Source organism: Myxocyprinus asiaticus, chromosome 19 (assembly GCF_019703515.2).
Source record: "Myxocyprinus asiaticus isolate MX2 ecotype Aquarium Trade chromosome 19, UBuf_Myxa_2, whole genome shotgun sequence".
Classification (NCBI taxonomy): domain Eukaryota; kingdom Metazoa; phylum Chordata; class Actinopteri; order Cypriniformes; family Catostomidae; genus Myxocyprinus; species Myxocyprinus asiaticus.
The window spans coordinates 1,512,984-1,535,428 of record NC_059362.1 but is presented as its reverse complement, the minus strand read 5'-3'; the positions used below and the strand labels follow the sequence as shown (position 1 = coordinate 1,535,428).

The 22,445-nt window shown below is 40.1% G+C and overlaps 1 protein-coding gene across 2 annotated transcripts; it reads right to left on the bottom strand.

Moving 5' to 3' along the window:
* Window positions 1-508: 508 nt before the first annotated feature.
* On the bottom strand, window positions 509-6,235 carry LOC127410186 (akirin-2-like). Of its 2 annotated transcripts, XM_051645317.1 has the most exons (5): window positions 5,601-6,155; window positions 4,221-4,364; window positions 3,875-4,021; window positions 1,137-1,208; window positions 509-644 (listed from the first exon to the last, which is right to left on the bottom strand). In XM_051645317.1, the coding sequence occupies exons 1-5, from the start codon at window positions 5,776-5,778 to the stop codon at window positions 634-636; spliced, it is 552 nt and encodes a 183-aa protein (XP_051501277.1). In that variant the 5' UTR covers window positions 5,779-6,155; the 3' UTR covers window positions 509-633. The 2 variants fall into 2 exon arrangements, with proteins under 2 accessions (XP_051501277.1, XP_051501278.1); XM_051645318.1 differs by lacking the exons at window positions 509-644; window positions 1,137-1,208 and adding an exon at window positions 1,217-1,697 and having other exon boundaries at window positions 5,601-6,235.
* Between the last annotated feature and the right edge of the window lie 16,210 nt (window positions 6,236-22,445).

Genomic DNA, 22,445 nt, shown 5'->3' with positions numbered 1-22,445 from the left:
TAAAACCATAATGCAGAGGGAAAAAAAATAAAATAAAAAAATTCAAAGCATGAAAACAGACTCCAAACCAAATAAATGCTGTATATGATTTGTACATGAAAACTTCACATGAATGAGAGGATGTATTTACACAAACCTATAAACAGCAGTCTCGAAGATACACGCCCATTTCTCAACATCTCACATGTATCATGGCAATCAACATCATTTGCTGTCAATAAAGGCATTTAATGAAATGAAACATCAAAAATAAAAAAAAATAAAAAATAAAAAGACTCCAGGATGAAATAAGAGGTGACTGTATAAAAGGCAACGGTAAAGCCTAATAAATATCCAGGGTTCAGTAAGAGAGACACAAGAGCCACTGATTTGAATAATAGTTTTGCAGAGGTCCATATATGGTCATGGTTGGCAGGAAGCACTCGGCTGCTGAAGAGAGAGATTGAGAGAGTGGTTTACGCACTGACAGAAGCCTGACACATACTCTGTGCCCAGTGGGAAAAGGATGCGATTGGCACTGCGGGAAACCCAGCTGGACCTATTTTGTGTGTCTAGAGCTCACACAGGCAAAGAGATCCACTGGAGCACGGCAATGACCACAGAAGAACAGGATGCGTCATGGCACGGGCCCACTCAGGACACATCTGTAGAAAAAAAAACAACAAAAAAGTGAACATGACGGACAGAGAAAAAGATACTGAAAACCAAAAGTGCTAATTTCCTTTCATTATATGGAAAAGAGTGGACTCAATATTCTTTGATTTTTTTTTTTTGGGTTACCTATCCCTTGAAAGCTGAAGAATGTAATTTCTGCGCCACCAAAAGGAATTTCAAGAATAAACATTGTTGAATAAACCCCGCCTTCCATTGATCAAACAAACAGATAGTCCCGTCCCCAACTCACGCCATTGGTCAAGTCAATGTTATTGTCTCTCTTGAGACGGGTTGCTCAAACAGAAGAATTTTCATACTGCCACAGAGACAGTGTTTATAGTTTTCAAGAAAATTAACCTATGAATGGTTTACTTATGACTGTCTTTGCATATTAAGCTGGGATAGAAGTATTTAAACACTGAACAAGTTACATACTTCAGCTTTAAGCACAGGATCACAATATTTTGACAGGCATTACTTACAGCTGGCAGGCTGCTCCCCAAATCGCCTCATCAACTGATCATGGGTGAACTTCACAAATGCATCATATTGTTCTGGAGAGAAAAATATTCACCTTATTAAGCACTTATAATGTTAGGAGACAAAAAAATAGACCCTTATTTTAATTTTGAGCTCCACTGGAGATCATATTTTGTTCATTTTATTAAATAACATGTTGTGATGACAGCTGTGTTTCAGGACAAAACTGCAAGCAGCAATTAATGAACAGGGTCAAGCACTTTAGGGCCTTTAAGTGCATGCTTTTAAAGATATGAAGTATTAATAAGACAGTCTGTTAGAACATAAAATAGAGATAAAGTGCCATAATAGAGTGCAACAGTCTGGTTCCGGAAGAAGAAATCCGGTTCATTCTTTCCATGGATGAAATTATTTTAACGATAACATATAAACTTTAAAGACAGGCCTCTTTAAAGGCATTGTTTAAAAATCGTGTTTGATAGTGGAATACATGGTGAACAACTACATTACCCATGGTACAGCAGAGAAAGATCCACCAATCAGAGAACTGCGGCCAAGCAAGCCTGCGAAAAAAGCCCGGAAGAGACAGCCCACTTTCATGACGCTCTAAGAGTGACACATTAGAGTCGGTCTCACTTCACCCTCAAACTAGTTATTTATTTGTATATATCAGAATGTTTTGCAATAAACTTAAAATACATTGTCAATAGTTCTCAATAGTATAAATCAATAATTTTATATATTCCCATCATTTTTATGCGATTACATCATTCGCAATGCTTCATGGGATTGTAGTTCATTCCCTCATGAAAGACGTTAAGTACACAGTCTTGTCTTTGTCATTTTGTCTGAATTTCAAATACTTTTGCTTCAAAACAAAGTTTGTACTGTTGTGATTCACCTCGGAGCTGGTTGGTTTAGTTCATGGATTAGAACTCTTTTATGAAAAGTCAATGGGAAAAACACTTCCGGAACCGGCACAGTGGGTGGGCACTGTTGCACTCTATTAACAGAACCATTAGTTTGAGGACCAAGGAGATCTGACCATACTGTTGCAGTCACCTATTGTCCGATCTCCACCACATTTTTCACGCTCATTCAGAATCAATTTGGTTCTTGAGGCAAATTTGTTCAGAATGAGGAGCTCTATCATATGATATGAATAACGTGTGTCTGTGTAAAACATCGCAGAACATACAACCGTTTACACACATGTAAAACGCGACAGTGTCTCCCAGACCTCTTGGGCCAAGAGATTAATAGGCCCACCATGTTTTGTTCTGAACGGCCTTTGTTAACTTAGTTGCTGAAAGTTGATTGGTCGATGACGGTCATGTTTTTCAAGATATGCAATTGTCCTCATAGACTTTGATGACACCTTGGACAAAGACATTGCATGCACAATTTCAAGTCGACTGGAGCAATGGTGCCATAGTTACAGCTATTTTTAAATTTGTCATCGGTATAACACCACCAAGTGGCCGAGGTGGGCAATTTTTTAAATGTGTCCTCAGATTGACCCCTTACATAAGTGTGCCAAATCTGGTGAAAATATCTCATTCCATTCAAGAGTTATAACCATTTAAAGGGTCACAACACCCCCCTGTTTCAGTACAGTTGAGCTCTCACCACATTTTTAAAAGATGCCCTCAAAGTGGGCGTGATCAGTAGCGGAGTGAGGAGAGAAGGGGGAGTGAACACAACAACTGTCTGATCCAATCACTCAGCTTTATTTTAATAATGCCGTTAACAGCATCAAAGATTCTCATAATTGCTTGTAACAGAATGCACAAATAAATTATACATGTTTTGTCAGCTCACAATACTTTACTCACACTGGTCATTTATATCTGTAATTTAATACGCAAATACATGCCAAGCCATGTATTCTGTATAGAAAATATGTTAATGTTTTTTACACATTAATAACTTTTGGAACTTTTTTTGAGACTAATAAGTGCTTAGATCGGTTAACACACTTACATTAGGGATGGATAGATGGATGGATGGATAGCGTTTGTGTCTGGGACAATCAATGTAAACCACGTCTCTAACGAGTCCCAGTCAAGAACACCACACATCACTGCATATCTCAAAACACTCACGTAAACAAATGCGTGCTGTGCTAACATTTAAAAGGTGTTGCCTTTGAATGAAAGCCTGTCCTGTCCTTCTGTCAGCAGCACAGGGGACTTGCGTCACAGTACTATCAATTCTCTCAACTAACTGATGGCACTTGAGAGTTTGAAGCACTGGTCACGTGCATGACAATGACTAAGTTGTCAAAGGGTAAAAGCCACGCCTTCTCACGAATAATATGGATAACACCCATGATGTAGATTTGTTGAAATTCAATGGAAAGCCTAAACCACGTACGTCACGACCTGTGACGTTGACTCGATGTTCATTTTAAACCCGGGAAAAAGAAAATAGCTCGACAAATCCCTAAATTAACCCTTTTCCTCTAGAATAAATGTTGACATTCTCTGCCCTTGTGTGCAAGACATACACGTGTGTTAACATCTCAAAAAATGTGTTGTTGTGTTTCATGTTTTCACTTCTTACGATTTGGCGACAATGAATCGAAAGTTCAATAATTATTAAATTATTACGTTTTTGGTTATTATTAATAGACTCTTGAGAATCTTTCTGCACTGCTTTGGTTCTGGTGGCACTTGCGACTGCGACATATGGTACAACAGGTGCTTAAACCCCTAATGACAATAGCAACTGCCAATACCTGCAAGTTTGGTTGTCAAGATCTCGTCATACTCTTCCCGAACCTTCTCCTCACGCTCCTTCAGCAGACGCTCACAGATCATGCCCACTTGCTTCAGCGTGAATAACGGTTGCTCCCGTCTGGAGGGCGACACCGATCCAGAGGCTCCTTACAGAGAAAAAAATCAAAACAAATCGCCCTATGTCAATGCTAATACACAGCTCCAGTGGGTGTTCAAAGGGTTGGTCCCACAGAATGAAACCCAAAAATCCAAAATCACAGGCATGTTTCAGGATAGTGAGGGATAATCCTAAAAGAAAGCGTGCATCACTAGGCCAAAATCATTCTGGCAGATGGCGTGCAGTACCTGGCAGTGTGGCTGTGCTGCTGATGGAGGTGTGTGGCTGCGAGTCGATGGGGCAACAAGCGTCTGTCTGCTGGAAGCTGTTCTCCAGATGTCTTCTCTTCTGCATGCGCTTGTACTCCTGCTTTATGTTGCACAAAATTTGCTCTGGAAGAGGGAAGCATCATTTTAAAAACAGGCTTTGTGGTTTGATGGACAGATGTTAGCTCAGAAATGCAGTTGCAGGGCACTTTAATTCCACAGTGACTGTGTTAACATGATCAGACAGTTGTCTCTCCTGCCTTGACATATTTCCTATTGCAAAAGGAAGTTTCTTATCTAGCCTTAAAATTAGGGCTGGGTATTGATACAGATTTGATTCTGATTCATTTGGGTATACTTCAGTTATAAATGTCCACTTTGACAGAATTTCTCTCTCAGCTAATGCTGCTAATTATACAGGGAACCTTCTAACACGGTATATTATGAAAATATTGATTTTACTAATTTTATTTTATCATTAGTCACATTTTAGCTTTTTAATAAATTATATAAATAAAAGATGCCTTGAAATTGCATTTATTGGTCCTATGTTGCATTTTATACATGTTTACATGCATATTTACATTGATATGTAGAACACACGCTGAACTGCTACTGTGTCTTTAAGAATAGCAGCAGTTCAGTTTTTCGGTTGAGAGTTGAATGGCTTCTTTTCACAAAAACGGTGAATTTTCTCAATAAACTTTAAGTTTGTATTCACCATTTTCAGCCATTTTGTTCACCCCAACCACACGCCCATTCTCCAAAACCCCGCCCTCCAAAGATGGCAGCAAAGCCGAACTCACAATATAAACGATTTGCTGAAAAAGTGTGGGTCGCTCCCCGACTCGGTGACTATCACAGAACAGGTGTGATTTCTCACAACACGTCTTTCACTGATATGTGTCAAGTACAAGCACAATTTAAACGTGTTTGTTTGGGGTGTATAGTGGAGAGACATGTTAGTAAAGAGATACAAACCTCAAGGAGCCACATTAAAAATCTCCCGTCTATAACGGAACTATTCTAAATAGACAATTTACACTAATAACAATAATAATCACCTTTTTAAATCAGATCGTTAGACTAGACGCGTTTGTCACTTATCTTCGTAAATGCCAATAAGGTGAGAGACCCGAACCCGATTATGTCCTTGAGTTTATTAATGAGATCGTGACACATCTGTCTGCCTTTACTGATTTCAGCAGCATCTTAAAATTATTGAAGTGTTCGGTGATGCTGTAATAGAGGGTATTAGTGAGATAATCATATTTGCATGTTGCTAGAGGGAGTTTTCTACAGGAATCCTCACATCTATACTGTTGATTCAGTGAGTGTTTGTTATCTTAGATCCGTACAGACCTGTGGTGAGGGCTGAAGACACTCTGCCGAAGGGCGAGGGCTCCATGCGCAGGTACTTCTGCGGGGAGGCGCTGGAGGAGGACGGGGACATGGGCGCACATCTCCTCCTCTTTGGAGACGCTTGGTTCATCAAAGGATCAAAATCCATAGTCCTTTTCAGCGTGGCCCCACAAGCCATTTCAACTACAGAGTACGTCTGTAAATGAGATAAAGAGAAATGATCCGCGCGCACGCACACACACAGAGAGAGAGAGAGAGAAAGATAGCGACTGTCCTGCCCGGATCTCAAGGGAACACGACTTAATCGCTTCGTTATTATTTAAATCCTGCGTCGATTTCCACCCAAAACCTTGGCTAAGAAGAAATGAACACTTAAAAGAAGTGAGGAACGCAGTGGTTGAGCCGATAATCTTTATAAAAGCACCGATGATTTCGGATTGTGCTAAAATCGCATCCTACTCCGCTTGATTTCCGCCAGTGAGCGCTAGCCGGCTAACAAATCTATGGAGTACAAACAAAACATTTGACGAAGCTGCTTCTCTGCGCATGCGCAACTGTGCTCAGGGGAAGCAGGTACTTGTAGTTCATGTAAAACGCTTTCTCGAACAGGATTACCGTCAAGAGCGGCCGTGAGACCTACATAACCCACAATACATTGCTCTCATTTTTTTCCCGACTGAAGTCGCCCATTGGTGGTTTTGGATTGTTTGTGGATTTGAAAAAAGCACCAAAATATCTCCTGCTATGGAAGCCCTGAAAAAAGGCAAATGGCAAAAATATATTTTTCTTTCAACAAAAAAACATTTCTCTCTCCAAAATGTTTTTTTCTCAAAAATATATGTTTTTCTGTCAATTTTTTTTCTCTCTCCAAAAATAAATAAATAAATAAAAAAATTCTAAATTTTTTTCTCTTTTAATGTTTTTTTTCTGTCTCAAAATATTTTTCTCTCTCTCCAAAAAAAATGTTTTTTAATGAATGCCATATAAAAACATATGTAACCTGAGGTATATTCATTTAATTGGGGGATCTCACATATTAGTAGACTCTCAAACATGATATGTTTCTTTCCTTGATTAAGATTTTCAAAACATTCCTGATGTATTAAACAACAATAAAAATAAACAGATCAAGTACCACAGCTGTCATCTGTCGCCTTGTAAACATAATATTTCATGCTTACTGATAGTGGCACCTGGTGGCCGAGGCTGGTACTGCATGCTAATTGTCAGCTAGCAAGCAAAAAAAAAGTTGCCTCTTAAGGAGAAAAAAAAAAAAACATTTTTGAGAGAAAAAATTGTAGGACATAGGCCCAGGAAGGCACAAAAACTCCAAAAAAAATAATAATAATAATAATATTCACCTAGTGAATTTTTTTCACAGTGCAGTTCAGGGCTTCCGTATCCTCCCATCAATTCATTCAGGAGGCGTTGCTCTTCTTTCTTTTTCCTTGAATCATGTTAACATGTATTATTATAAGTGGTTAGATAGATATATTAGTATTCACTATAACGATTAATTACTGGTTGATTTTTGTAATGACCAATTTTTGTAAGATCCCTTTTGAGAATCAAAACCGTAACTAAGGCAATTTTATCTGTTCAGACCAGATTCTCCAGCAAGTCTCAAATTGACTTTTGGTTCAATACAAGTTAAGCTCAATCAACAGTATTTGTGGCATAATGTTGATTACCACAAAAATAATTTTGTTATCTTTAAAAAAGCAGAAATCTGTGTTCCATTGAGACACTTACAATGGCAGTCAGTGGGGCCAATCCGTAAATGTATAGACACGAGATGTATATAATATGCGTATTAACATGCTTTTTGTGTAAAATTAGAAGCTCTCATTACAGTTAATTATCAAAGTGTCATAAATTATGAAGTACTTAAATTATTAATACTTTTAAACAAATGATATTCTCAAAAAAGATGACTATGTGAAAGCCGTTGAAACTATCATTTCAAACATTTTGATCGCTTGAATGTCTTGATAAGTAAAAGGGAATTTTTAAATGCAGACATCTGTAAATTTAAAATTTCTTATTAACTGCATACAAACAACTGAATACATGTTATAATTTTGAAAAGACTTGTCTCATTAAAGAAATAAAATAGAGTTGTAAAAAACCAACCTTAAAGGGATAATTCACTTAAAAATGAGAATTCTGTCATCATTTACTCCCCCTAATGTTGTTCCAAACCCGTATGGCTTTCATCCGTGGAACACAAAAGGAGATGTTAGGCTGAATGTTAGCCTCGAACAACAGTGTTATCTTTACAGTCAGTTATTACATGTATATGAGAAAATCTAGAGAGGCATACATTAGATCAATAAATGGAAAAGGGGAGGAAAAACTTATTTCTATAAATTAGAAGAAAAAAAGGGACAAAAAAGGAATGCTATCTAATCATTAATGGTGTAGAGTGTTCTGATGCAAAATGAATCCCCTCATCCATTTCCTCAATTTCAGAAATTCTGCCCTTTTTGAAGTACTTGGCAAGTTTGTCCCACAAAAAAAATGGACAATTTAAAACACTTTAATGCAAAATGTGTAGCAGTACTACAGGTGTTTGGAAAAGTTCTAAATGGTTTTTTTTGTTTGTTTTTTTTGGTTGTTGTCATGTATGGTGTTTTAGGTGAAAAAAAATTACATCCAAGAGCCTTTAGCCCCATTGTACCATATCACAGAGAACAATGTGTTAGTTGCTGTTTGTAATGTAAAATATATTTCACAAGTTCACTGGTTCAGATAGTCCTGGAGTGTATTAAGTTAAACTGATTTGCCGTGCTTTTCATGATGGAGGGGCTCGAGCACAAGGCTAGTCTTGAGTTCAGAGATCCCCCTCTAGACAATAATTGATATAGGCGTTATGAAATACAAAGGTGGAGATGGAAAGGTGGATGGATAAAAGAAGAACTGTCATCAGAGTGAGGGAAGCAGCCGCTTATATATCCCTGAGATATGATTAGCAGGACTCTATGAACAAGCTCATCCAGAACGTTTGGAACTTATTTTTTGTCCAATTTGATTCTTGAAAACAATATACTGTAAATCTGCACTACATGCTGAAAGACCAGAAATGGAACACACAGTTTTTTCAACTGGATGCACACTATAACTCAAACAATTCATAATTTTCTCAGGCTGATGTGCCAGAAACATATACCAGTTCTGCAAAACTGTTAACACTTTTTTCCAGCTACCACACAATTTGCAGTTCTCATGCACTCTGCTTGCAAAACTCTTCACACAACTCTCAGTCCTTTATCACAATTGTAAATACACCTGCTTCAAAACTGAAACCAAGGGAGTCAAACAAACAAAAATCAATGAGATAATGCTTTAAACACATCTCGCCTGTGCGAACACAATCAACAAAAAATTTAATTGTCATCTTGTCATCTTCCCACAGTGCATCCTGGTGCCATCACTTCCCCAGTAAAATGGCGCACACTGCCGTCCACGTGATGTAAAAGAATACAGGACTCATCGGACCAGGCGACCATCTTCCACTACACCAAGGTCCAGTTCCAACGCTCACGTGCCCATAATAAGCACTTTCGACAGTGGACAGTGGTCATCATGGGCACTCTGACCGATCTGTGACTACGCAGCCCCATACGCAGCAGGTGCGATGCACTGTGGGTTGTGACACATTCCTCCCGTAACCATCATTACAATTTTCTGTGATTTGTGCCACAGTAGACCTTCTGTCAGTTCGGACCAGACTGGATAGCATTCGTTGCCCTCGCCTTGTTTCTAGTTTGTGGTTTGTCCCTCTTCGGACCCCTGTCAGTAGGTACTCACCACTGCTGACCGGGAGCACCCCACAAGCCTTGTTGTTTCAGAGATGCTCTGACCTATTCTGGCCATAACAATTTGGCCCTTGTCAAAGTCATTCAGGTCTTTCCTCCTGCCCAATTCTCCTGCATTCAACATGTTGACTACGAGAACTGATTGTTCGCTTACCATCTAATCTACCCAGACCTTGACATTAGGAGATGATCAATGTCATTCGCTTCACCTGTGAGTGGTCATAATGTTTTGGCACATCAGTGTATATAAAAGTCAAACAATTGCTCATTGAAATGCCAAACACATGGAACAACAAAGAGCCTGAGGAGGTAGAGGAAGACAAAGATGTCGAAATATATAAAATGAGATACTGTAAGAGCTACTGTGATAGATAGTGTCATCAACCATGGTATGAGCTTTAGGGAAGCTGGACAGAGAGTGCTGCCACATCTAAATCGTTATACTGTAACTGGAATAATTACGACATTTAGATCTGAGAACAGGTAAGCTGTTGGTTACAGGTATTTTTTTTCACAGTATTTTATATTTGCACAACACTTGGCTTTCCTATCTATGGAAAACCCAACTTTTTCAACCTCAACAGAATTAAAAGAAGACCATCAAATGGTGGAAGAAATCACCTGTTCAAGAAGCTGAAATTGTCAATATGTTGGTGGCCAGTAATAATAGGTCTATTATTAGGCCAATTTTTTTTATATGGCTAAGTTTCTCTTTCAAAATGTGACAGTACATACATTGAGAATTGAGTATGCAGTAAATACAGTAAATTGAGAAATAAAATGTCTGTTTTTGAAGTGTTTTTTCTGTGATCTGAATAAAATCAAATATGAGAGTGTTATCTTTTGCAGCACAGTGTGTAAACTGATTATTGGTGTGTGCAACATATATGCTTTTTGAGTGTGATTCTGACTCAGTAAAAATCCATTCATTCAAGATCCATTCCATTTTCTCTATCACCTTCTATTCCAATATACAGTTCTGAAAGGCAGGGGACGCCCCAACGCAGCTTAAAAACTCTTGTTCAAAAAAGCTTCAAAAGCTTGTAATAAATGCTCTGTTTACTTGATCTCCCTACTCTTAGTATAAGATCTTTCCACTAGATGGCAGCAAACACTAGAAAAAGATTTATTTTTTAAATCATTTTCTAGGAGAAGCAACACTAACACAATGCAAGAAATTAAAAAGCCCAATAAAAAAAAAATAAACCAAACAGAAGCAAGAAGGCCAATTGGAAGCAGTATCCAAATTGTATAATGACGTCAACGCTGTTGACAAATTTGCAGCTCTGACTGTGATTATAGCAACCATTCAACAAGGTAATTCAAAACACAGACACCACTCGGTTTCGTGAATGTGCGGGGAGCTAGGGACAAGCCGAAGGGCAGGACTTTTAACTGGTATGCAGTCCCCTCGAAAGTGGATCTCAAGAAAGGCAGATTGACACAAACCAGTCCAGAGGACGAATATGAGACAAGATCTTTCTCTGAGTGATCATCTTAAACAGAGACTTCAGGAGAGTCAGATTCAAGAGTCTTAAGTCCAAAATGGTCCGTAGCCCGCCACCTTTATTTGTGACCAGAAAATAACTGCTAAAAAAGCCTTTCTGTGTGTCATACGCCGGTACAAGTTTTACTGCATCCTCGGCAAGGAGGCTTTTTTCCACTGAGCACAAATCAGGCGCATCCCACATCGCTACAGTGGAGGACCGAATGCCTCGAGAACTGAAGTACATAGCCAAGAGCAGACTTGTGCCTTGAGCAGCCGCAGTGGGGTTTGAAAACCTTGTTGGAATGTGAAAATCATGGCACGGAGCCAACAGCAATACAAACAGTGAACACACTGCGACTTGTGTTCTTGTTCCCTGCTCGTCAACGGTGGAAAAAGCGTTGTGTGCTTCACCAAGTCCCAATGGTGTGACATAGCAGTGTTCTGACACGTAGCCAACAACAGTAAAACAGGCACTGAAAGTGACTTGCGTCAAGGCATCAATACATTCCCGGCACCTTTAACAAGGTGGCAGCGTCAGAGACCTGAGCTCTCACTGAACAAGGAGAGCAACAAGTCATAGTAATTTGCTCTTGTAGCTCTTGAAAGAATGGCACCGGCGGGAAAACTCGGAGGTGCCCCAAAATGGTGAATACTATTCATCCTCTTTTTAAATGTTTTTTTTTTTATTTATTTTTTTTATGATGCTCAAGGGAGAACTTCATGCAACTCATTCTCAGAGGCTGCTTGTCCCGTTTTCCTGCCCGCAGGGGAACAGTAAGCGTCTCAGCTGAGTGTGTACTTGTCACACTAAAGAAGCCCAGCGACAAAATATCCCTGACATCACCACCGTCGAACGTGATCGATCTCATCGCACCGGAGCAAACTGCAAAAAAGGTGAAGCCGCTTGAAATGGAGACTAATTGTCCTGAAATTGTCCATGCTCCTTACCCTGTCCTTGTTAGAATAGGATGAGAGAGGGAACCGGTGTCAACTTTCCCAGATTGCAAGCCAAGAGTGAAGCAGTTTCAAGTGTCATGCTCGCAATGAACAGTGATAAACATAGAATAAAAGTCAGCAATATATAGGATCCCCCTCATCATAATCTCCGCGTCAGCATAATCTCCTCCCTCAGCACGAATTTCATCACTGCCATACTGGAAAGGCAAAGCCACTTTAGGCAGAGAGGAGGAGTGATGCACAGGCCAAGCCGATGACACATCATCCTCATCACTCTGTGTGCTCCATATCCTGTCCTCGTGCACCTCCCTCTTAAGGCCCCTCGGGAGCCGCAGAAGGAGTATGGCGGGAGGAGAGGGGAGCGTCTTCACTTTGAGAATGAAAGCGAGCCAAGAACAAAGCATCATGAGTTTCTTGCGCTCATGAGTGCTTACGCAATCAGTCTCAATGAGCACCGCATACATAAAACAGTGCTCGTGAGGGATATAATCGCATGCTTTTTCATATGTTTGTGGAAACATTTGCAAAAAAAATGTTTAAGCAAATGGCTCTTTTAGTTTCCTTTACTGAAAGGAACACACAATACAACACAATGCACAATATCAAACACGGAATACGCTGTTCCACGGAGCACAAGAAGTGTGATAGAAAAAATCTACTGTCTATGCTATTTAGGTGTGCAATTTCAACAACGAAGTGAAGATTTGGGCATCCAGAGCTTGAAAGATGTATTCGCGACCCTGAAGAAAAAATGTTGGATGAAATGGCGCAGTGCTCTGGTTTATATGCCCACGATGTTGGTGCATGAGGGGTGGAGCATCAAGCACCATCTGCCAATAGATTGGCGTGATTGTAAAGGACTTCTCATAAAGTCAGCTTCTGATGCAGTCTCAGTTGAAGGGGAACAGACTTTATTTACAAGCTGCAGCAGCGATGACGAGTTTGTTGTTGATTTGCTCAACAAGAAAAAAATCATTCGAGACATCTAAAAAACGTAAAATTCAGTTCACCTGCTGGACAAGTTGTCTGGCAGTATTTTCATGTAGGTACATTCTGAGGGGTGATTAGAAAAAAATTGAGTGTAAAAAAAACCCCAATATTAACGGTTAAAACGTCATCAATTAGAACAATACTGATGGCACTGCTTCGCATACTGAATATATTTGTATGTTATGGCCCTGCTTGTGATAGATAGACCATAACATAAAGGAGACAGAGACAAGAGAGTTCAAACTCAGAAATATAATTTATAGATTGCGTCTAGCGTTTACATTAAAGACTGAGTGTAGAGCTCTGTACAGGTGTGTGTGTTTGCCTGTGTGTGTGTGGGTGTATGATCGTGTGCAGAACTAGAGATGCACGTCGAGAGAGTGCGAGAGGGGAAAAAGCACCTCCTTTTATGCTCACACCTATACAGGTGTAGGCAATGAGGCAATTTCATACCCCTCCCATCATTTCCAATAGCAACGGTACTACCACTACTGGCCTGTAGGAGCTCAGGAGGTCATAACACCTCACATCCTCAAAGAGCTCTCCTCTAGAACTCTAAAAAAAATGATAAAAGGAGAGAGACAAAACCACAGTACAAATATCATTTTGTCACATCATTTTCTTACGCTCTAGATAAAGCATCAGCAATGACATTATCAGTACCTCGGATGTGGACAGTCTTCAGTGGGTATGTCTGTAAGATCAATCTCTAACGCATTATGCGCCGGTTTTGATTTCACATATGGTCAATAAACACCAGTGGATTGTTGTCTGTGTATACATTAATGGGATTAGTGGACGAACCCAAATACACCTCAATGTGCTGGATGGCAAGTATTAGTGGCAGTGCCTCCTTCTCCACAGTAGAATACATCTTTTGGTGTCGATTGAACTTGAAAAATAAAAAACTGGATGTTCAACCCCATCAGGACCAACCTGGAGAAGGACAGCACCAGCACCACAATCACTAGCATCAACAGCCAAGCGAAATGGCTCCATCAAATGCCTGCTGACAAAATTCTGACCACTTAAAGGGGCCTTTTGGGCTAAGGAGGTTAGTCAGTGGAGCAACTACCACTGCAAAGTTCTCATAGAACCCTCTGTAATACCCTGCCATTCCAAGGAAACGACGAAGTTCCTTATGGTTGGAAGGCACTGGGAAATTACAGATAGCCTCCACCTTTGCTCCTACAGGACGGACCTGACCAAGTCCCACTACCTTACCTAAATATTTTACTGTGGCCTTCCCAAACTCACATTTAGCCAGACTGATGGTAAGGCTGGCCTCTGAAAGATGCTGGAAAAGCTTTTTTATCTGGAGGACATGCTCTGACCAGCAGGAGCTAAACAGAACAATGTCATCCAGATAAGCTTCACAACCAGACAACCCGGACAGAACTATATTTACAAGATGCTGAAAGGTGGCAGGTGCATTTCGGACACCAAAGGGCATAACTTTACACTGCAGGAAGTGATCGAGAGTAACAAAAGCAGAAAGTTCCCAAGCCCGCTCAGTCAATGGCACCTGCCAATATCCTTTCAACAGATCAAACTTACTGACATACTCTGCAGAGCCCACACGATCCACACAGTCATCAACTCTAGGAAGCGGAAAACAGTCAGGTTTTGTGACTAAATTTAACCTTCTATAGTCTGTACAAAAACAGTATGTACCATCGGGCTTATTTACCAGCAGACAGGGGGAGCTCCATGCACTAAAACTAGGTTCAGCCAGATCATGAGATAGTCTACTTCCCTCCCCAACAACTCCCGTTTCTTAGGGTTTAACCTGTAAGCATGTTGTTTAATAGCCTTTGCTGAGCCAACATCAATGTCATGCTCAATGACAGAGGTGTGGCTTGGCACATCAGGGAAAAGGGTGGGGAAAGATTCGACCAGCTCAAGGACATCCGCCTTCTCTCTATCATACAGGTGTGAAAGATAGTTGGCTAAGTGGGCCCTCATCTCTGAATTATGCAGACGTCCCTCTATAACCTCTTGTGACAGAATACATGAACCCTCACCAAGGCCCGTATCAAGGACATCTACCCCGCGTAGAAATGGAGAAACACCAGAAGACATTTCTTGATCTACACCTGAGGAGAGAGAGAGGTTATCACACCAAACAAGACCAATGACACAGGAGAAATATAAGATTTAAGTAAATTAACATGGCAAACCTTCTTCTTATGGTCAGGGGTTTTTACCATGTAATTCTCATCAGAGAGACATCTTGCAATCGTATATGGGCCAGCAAACCTTGCTTGAAATGGACTGTTGACTAAGGGCAACAGTGCCAACACCTGATCACCTGGCTTAAAAATTCGGGACTCCACTTTCCTATTAAATAGACACTGCATTTTACACTGGGTCTTCTGAAGTGATTTCTGAGCTGCAGCAAAAGCTTCATAAAGACATAATCTGAAGCCACTAACATAGTCAAGCACATTCTCTGGAGGCTGTGATATACAGCATACATCAAATAACTTGGTGGACTTCTGCTCATTTAGATAGGTTGCAATCACATCAGGGACACAATTTTTAAATTCTTCAAGAAGAATTAGTTCCCTAAGCTGTTCCTTGGTATTAACGTCCTGAGACAGACAGATCAAATGTGAGTTCCTTCTCATGAACAAACTCAACATAAGTGTCTTCATCACCCTTCCTTAGATCACGAAACCGTTGACGGTATGCTTCAGGCACTAACTCATAAGCATGCAATACTGCAGATTTTACTACATCATATTGAGCTGTCTGTTCTATGGTTAGAGAAGAAAAAACATCCTGAGCCCTACCAGTCAACATACACTTTAATAGAATAGTCCACACAGTTTTTGGCCACTTTAAAGTGATTGCAACACGTTCAAAGTGTGAGAAGTATTTTTCTATTTCTTTTTCTGAAAATGGAGGAACCAATCTGATATTCTACCAACATCAAAAGGCAAAGACACAGGAGACTGAGGCTCACTAGAAGATAATGAAACTCCCTTGGCCCCAGCAGCTAACTCAAGCACCATTCGTCGTAAGATAAACTGTCCCTTACTCTCACGTTCATCAAACTCTATTTGAGATCCTCAAACTCCCCCACAAGGGATGTCATGTTATCTGTTACCTCCATAACTAGACAAATGGCCCCTGTGCCTTTTTTTTCTGATTAACATTTATTATTGATTCATATAGATAAAGAAAAGCAAAATAAATATACACAAAATCAACAATTAACCCCCACTATTACCCCTCCCCCACCCAATCCCCAACCCCACCCTGACCCTCAACAACATCCCTGTGGTCACACATGATTATAGACACACACACTAACAGCTTACAGACGGTAGGCAATTAAGGTCACAGTTATAAAAACTTAGGACACTAAAGAGACCTTTCTACTGACTCTGAAAAACACCAAAAGAAAGATGCCCAGGGTTCCTGCTCATCTGCATGAACGTGCCTTAGGCATGCTGCATGGAGGCATGAGGACTGCAGATGTGGCCAGGGCAATAAATGCAGTGTTCGTACTGTGAGACGCCTAAGACAGCGCTACAGGGAGACAGGAAGGACAGCTGATCATCCTCACAGTGGCAAACCATGTGTAACAACACCTGCACAGGATCGGTACATCCGAATATCACACCTGCGGGACAGGAATAGGATGACAACAACAATGGCCCGAGTTACACCAGGAACACACAATCCCTCCATCAGTGCTCAGACTGTCTGCAATAGGCTGAGTGAGGCTGGACTGAGGGCTTGTAGGCCTGTTGTAAGGCAGGTCCTTACCAGACATCACCGGCAACAACGTCGCCTATGGGCACAAACCCACCTTCGCTGGACCAGGACTGGCAAAAAGTGCTCTTCACTGACGAGTCGCGGTTTTGTCTCACCAGGGGTGATGGTCGGACTCGCGTTTATCATCAAAGGAATGAGCGTTACACCGAGGCCTGTACTCTGGAGCGGGATCGATTTGGAGGTGGAGGGTCCGTCATGGTCTGGGGCGGTGCGTCACAGCATCATCGGACTGAGCTTGTTGTCATTGCAGGCAATCTCAACGCTGTGCATTACAGGGAAGACATCCTCCTCCCTCATGTGGTACCCCTTCCTGCAGGCTCATCCTGACATGACCCTCCAGCATGACAATGCCACCAGCCATACTGCTCGTTCTGTGCATGATTTCCTGCAAGACAGGAATGTCAGTGTTGTGCCATGGCCAGCGAAGAGCCTGGATCTCAATCCCATTGAGCACGTCTGGGACCTGTTGGATCAGAGGGTGAGGGCTAGGGCCATTCCCCCTAGAAATGTCCGGGAACTTGCAAGTGCCTTGATGGAAGAATCTCACAGCAAGAACTGGCAAATCTGGTGCAGTCCATGAGGAGGAGATGCACTGCAGTACTTAATGCAGCTGGTGGCCACACCAGATACTGACTGTTACTTTTGATTTTGACCCCCCTTTCTTCAGGGACACATTATTCCATTTCTGTTAGTCACATGTCTGTGAAACTTGTTCAGTTTATGTCTTAGTTGTTGAATCTTTTTATGTTCATACAAATATTTACACATGTTAAGTTTGCTGAAAATAAAAGCAGTTGAATGTGAGAGGACATTTCTTTTTTTGCTGAGTTTATATATATGTATATATATATATATATATATATATATATATATATATATATATATATATATATATATATAAATCACACACATTCTTGAAGAAACACTATATCATATTTCTTATGTTTAAGAAAAGTAATAACCTTCCTTCTTTTTATGGGGTGCCCCAACCCATTCACATTCCACTTGGAGAGAGACAATCCACACATATTAAAATTTTTCTAGGGATGCGAGGGTGCGCCTCATTCAATTTAAGATTCTGCATAGTCTTTATTGGACCCCCTCTAGAATGTACAGGCTTGGCCTTAAAGACACACCTACTTGCTGGCAATGCCGGTTGGAGGATGGGGACATGGCCCATGTTTTTTGGTCCTGTGTTGAGATTCAGGAGTTTTGGTCTGGGGTTCAGAGATTTGTCTGCGTGGTCTTGGACACTCAGATTTTATTCTGCCCCAGACTTTGTATTTTGGGTGATGGGGCAGGTATTAATTTAATAAATAAACACATAAAAAACTGGGTCCTTACCTGCGTGATGATCGGCAGGCAGGTGATACTCAGGGGATGGAAGTTGCTGTGGATGTATTTTGGATGATGGAAGGGGGTGGGGGGGCATATATGGTTAAAAGTTGATTCCAAGTTTTCATGTGTTGTATGTGTTAATTTTAATTTTGGAATCAATAAAATTGTTAATGGCAAAAAAAAAAAAAAATACATTTGACATTTTGACATATTAGAAAAAATAGATTGTGTGTCAAAAATAAAATTATAAAGACCACATTCCCCATTAGTGCAACAAACAACCCCCGAACTTTCCCCAGAACCAAACAAACAGAAAAAAGAAAAATGTGGACATTAACCCCGCACACGACAGTGCCAACTGGCGTCCATCCCTCTAAACTCAAACAGTCCATGTATGCCTACAACAACTTTGCTGTTGGATTGCTCAAGTCTGGTGTTTCTATATACATTTTTTTTTTCAGACAGTTTCTATACAGAATTACACAACAGATAATCTAGAAAACAAACTCCAGCCCATAAGCGGAATAAACACAAAGAAAACGTGTAGATTCATCCACTTAATGGTCTCGAAGGTGTGTTCCTCCACAAAACAAACTCCAGCCGCTAGCGGAATCAGCACAAAAAATTTTTAAACAATAAAATAAAAAAACGGCCGTTCAGTTCTTTAGGCAGTCAAACTCACTCCAATGTCCTGCAAGAAGTATTGCACAGAACCAGCTCCAGCCAACAAGAGGCATAAGCACCCAAAACTAGCAGATTCATCCACATGCTGTCCTGAAGAAATGATATTACACAAACTCCAGCCGGTAGGCAGAACCAGCACAAAGCTAAACGAAAAAGGCACCCAGTTTCCTCGGGCAGTCGAGTGTATTTTCAGTGAGTCCGTCCACTAGGCGGCAACATGAAAATCACCAAATGGCTCACACTCACAGTGTTTTTATGTAGGACAATGCTTGCTGTGGGCATGTCAATTCTCTACGGCCATCCCTAGTATCTATTCTCAATTTGGCCGGAAACAGTGCAAAAGCGATCTTCCGTTGATGTAAGAGATTCTTGCATTCCTTGAATTGATCATGTTTCTCTCGTCAAATTCACAAAGTCTGGGAGCAATAAAATGTTGTGGTTCTTCCAAGAAAGCTTTCCTTTACTCCTCGCCTTGCATAACACAAGATCTTTATCGGATGATCTCAGACATTTGGCCAGAATTGATCGGGCCTGTCTCCCTCCGTGGATCTCCGAACTGGGACCCTGTGACTTGCTCGATTTCCAGCTTATGACCTGTTATGTTGAGCTGGAATTTTACCATATCTCGGCCTGCCTCATGCTCAGGAATTCCCACATTTGGATGTTGTTTTGCTGATTACGATTCTCCAAATCCTCCAGTTTTTCCCAAATGCGTTCCAAGTCTGTCTTGGTTGCTGGCGAATTAGCAGCTAATTCCCTCTCCGATGACTCCGGATAATCGATCTGTTTCTCAACGTCCGACAATTTTGTAACCAACTTTCGCCTCCATGGAAGTGATCGATCGCCATATTACAGCAAGATCCTCCAAGTTTGCAACAACCTTCATCAGCATTACCGACACATTCATCAATTCATGCTGGATTTCTTTCATTTCACCATCCGAACTGAGTCCGGGGCTTTCGGCCTGCCGCTGAGGGGAATCAGCTTGAGCACGTAAGTGTTTTTTAATATCTCCAGAGCCCGAGGATTTTGAATTCTTTGACGTATTGTCTTCGGGGGGAGGGGTTTAATGTATATAATTGATTCCGTATTTTACGTTGTGTTTGTTTGTCTTATGAATGGATTCAATAAAAATTGTTTATAACAAAATAATGACTTTCTGCAGACTTCACAGTGAACAATGCCTCATCAAATGCATATTGTTATTGCTGAGCTCCATGTGCAACTGCCCATTTATTTAAATATATCACCTTAACATGTACAGTACAAAACACTTCTCATGGCTGTCTTGATGTTCAAGTTTGTTATATTTCACATTATTCATATATTCACATTAAAAACCAGCAGAGGGGACAGTGTCAGAAGAGTATAACACAACCATGCCTTTAAAACATTTTGCTGAGCTCTATTTTCATTGTCATGATGTGTTAACACATTAATAGTCAGATTTACTTTTAAAGTTTTGTTTGCTTTTTGTCACTAAAATTAATTGTTGAAAGTTGATTACAAAATGTTAATATGTCCATTATAATTAATTAAAATAATTATTGCATTAATATAATCTTTATCATTAAAGAATGTCTTCTTTCTATTTATTCCAAGTATTTTGTCTACATGAAGCACTTCACTGAATTTGTATCTTGAATTTTTTTAACAAAATGTACACAGTGTATAATTTTTGTCATTAATGTAAACATTTATTTGTGTTCCTTTCCTGAGAAAGATATTTTACCAAAAAAAAATAAAAATATGATTATTATTATTTTTATAAAAACAGGCTATAAAGTTCATACATTCTGCAGCAGAATGTAGGTGTCCTGAATCTCCTGTAAACTAAATAAACATTGTCAATAATTTTTATCATGGCTGCTGTCTGTTGAAATGATTTGTATATGAGTTTAATACTGTAACAAAGACAACTATCAACCAGCTAAAGAGAGTTGATTTCGTGTTTACTGATCGAAGAAATGATCAGTTAGTGTGGATTTATTGTAGGCAGAGTGTATTGATCATTTATTGGCATCGATCAGGAGCCGCGTCGGAAAGACCGATTGTTTAATGCAAAAAAGTGTAGTTAAAAATCTGTTTTTCAGCAACCAGCTGCTTTTTACATTAATGGAATTCTGAAACAAACGCGCAAATGTGTTACTATGACGTCACATATTCAGAGTTCCAAGCGAGTTTGCTTCATTTCTCCTAATCTCTGAGAGTTGTGAAGTTCTGAAGACTGACTGACACTTATTTGGTATTGCCGCATTTCACTATTAGTAAGTCTTATTTTATATTTCTATTTAACTGTTTCCCTAATGACCTAAGAAACACCACATGCATTTATTATTAGGTTTTACTTCATTTTAATAAAATATTAAAGACATTTTATTGTGATTAATGTATAGTGTAAATATTTAGCGTCCACTGATGGCCTAGTCATAGTAGTGTAGATAAAAGGGACATTTGTGATCAAAAATACTTTTATCAGCAAGATGTGATCATCCCTGTGCCCAACTCACGCTGAAGAGCAGATCCCTTGAAGTGGGCACTCTGAAGGGAGCATAACATTACTGTATGAATGTACCCTTCGCTAGCAGTCTTGTGGATGGGCCGTTAAATAATAATAATAAAAATAATAATTTTCTGACTTTGGTTTGGAACGACCCTTTGAATGGCATCCCCTCCCTCCCTCCAGTGCCCCTATATCATTTTATTCTGAAAATATGAAAACATAAAACAGGTTTTACCTCTGCAATTGAATATTTAGCTCCTGTTTAACTATTCTGTAAACTCAGTAATACTGAGCCGTATTTTAATTAACTTAATAAATAATCATGTCTTCTCTTGCATTTCTCTTTTAGCTTTCGCAATGGGACAAGTAAGAAGCCGCTTTGGGTGCTGTGGAGGTGCATTCCGCTGTAGGGTAGAGCAGACTGTCCGGATAGAGGAAAAAAGACAAGAGCTTCCTCCTGAAGAAGACTGTGGAGAAAGTGATGGAGAGACAAAAGTGATCAAGTGATCTGCAGACAATGAGCTCATATTTGATACATGCCCATTACCTACATCTTTGATGGTCCAGGAATCATCACTGATGGGTCAGGAGACTCCTGAGGAAACAACTCTTCAGTCCATTACAGCATCTCTCTCAGCTTCACAGACAGTTGAAGAAGACAACAGAGATGACCAGGAGCCCAAGAGTGTCCTGGAGATGATACTGCAAAGATTTCAAAGAAGGGTCAGACAGAAAGAAAAAATTAAGAGAAAATATTAAAGGAGATGGGAGAAACATCAGAAAAGGATGGAGGAATTGAATGCCAAAGCAGACAGGACAATGGAACCGTTTAATGCAAAAAGGAGAGCTGCGTATGTGCAATAAGTCCTGCTCATTCCTGCTCTCTCGTGATAATCAGTTGTCTCCCCTCACTCCCAACAAAACATCTTGCATCTCAGAACAGTGCACAAAAAAAAAAAAAAAAAAACATCTCAGAACAGTGTACAATCAAACAAAGAGATGCAACATCACATGGTGTAATATTCTAAATAAAGTCTGCATATACATCAAAACTGACCCTGTTTGTTTTCTTTATGCATTTTACTGGTTGTATTGTGAACAATTCATCAATGCATATTTGGTTTTTTATTAAAAAATGTTGACCTTGTGATCTTGAATCAAAATGAGAGAACTTGCTCTTCCATTGACATGACTGACTCTTGTCTGCTGACGTATGCGAGACTGATCTGCAGTTCAGCCATAGTCAAAAGTTTTTAGTCAGTTTTAACCCCACCCCCTTC

Bases quoted from the DNA above. Each gene is read 5' to 3' on its own strand.
- LOC127410186 (XM_051645317.1), bottom strand. From the start codon at position 5,778: ATGGCTTGTGGGGCCACGCTGAAAAGGACTATGGATTTTGATCCTTTG. The intron at 4,022-4,220 runs GTACTGCACGCC...TTTCTCTGTAAG, and splicing joins CAGCACAGCCACACTGCCAG to GAGCCTCTGGATCGGTGTCG. The intron at 1,209-3,874 runs GTATTGGCAGTT...TTTTCTCTCCAG, and splicing joins CTTGACAACCAAACTTGCAG to AACAATATGATGCATTTGTG.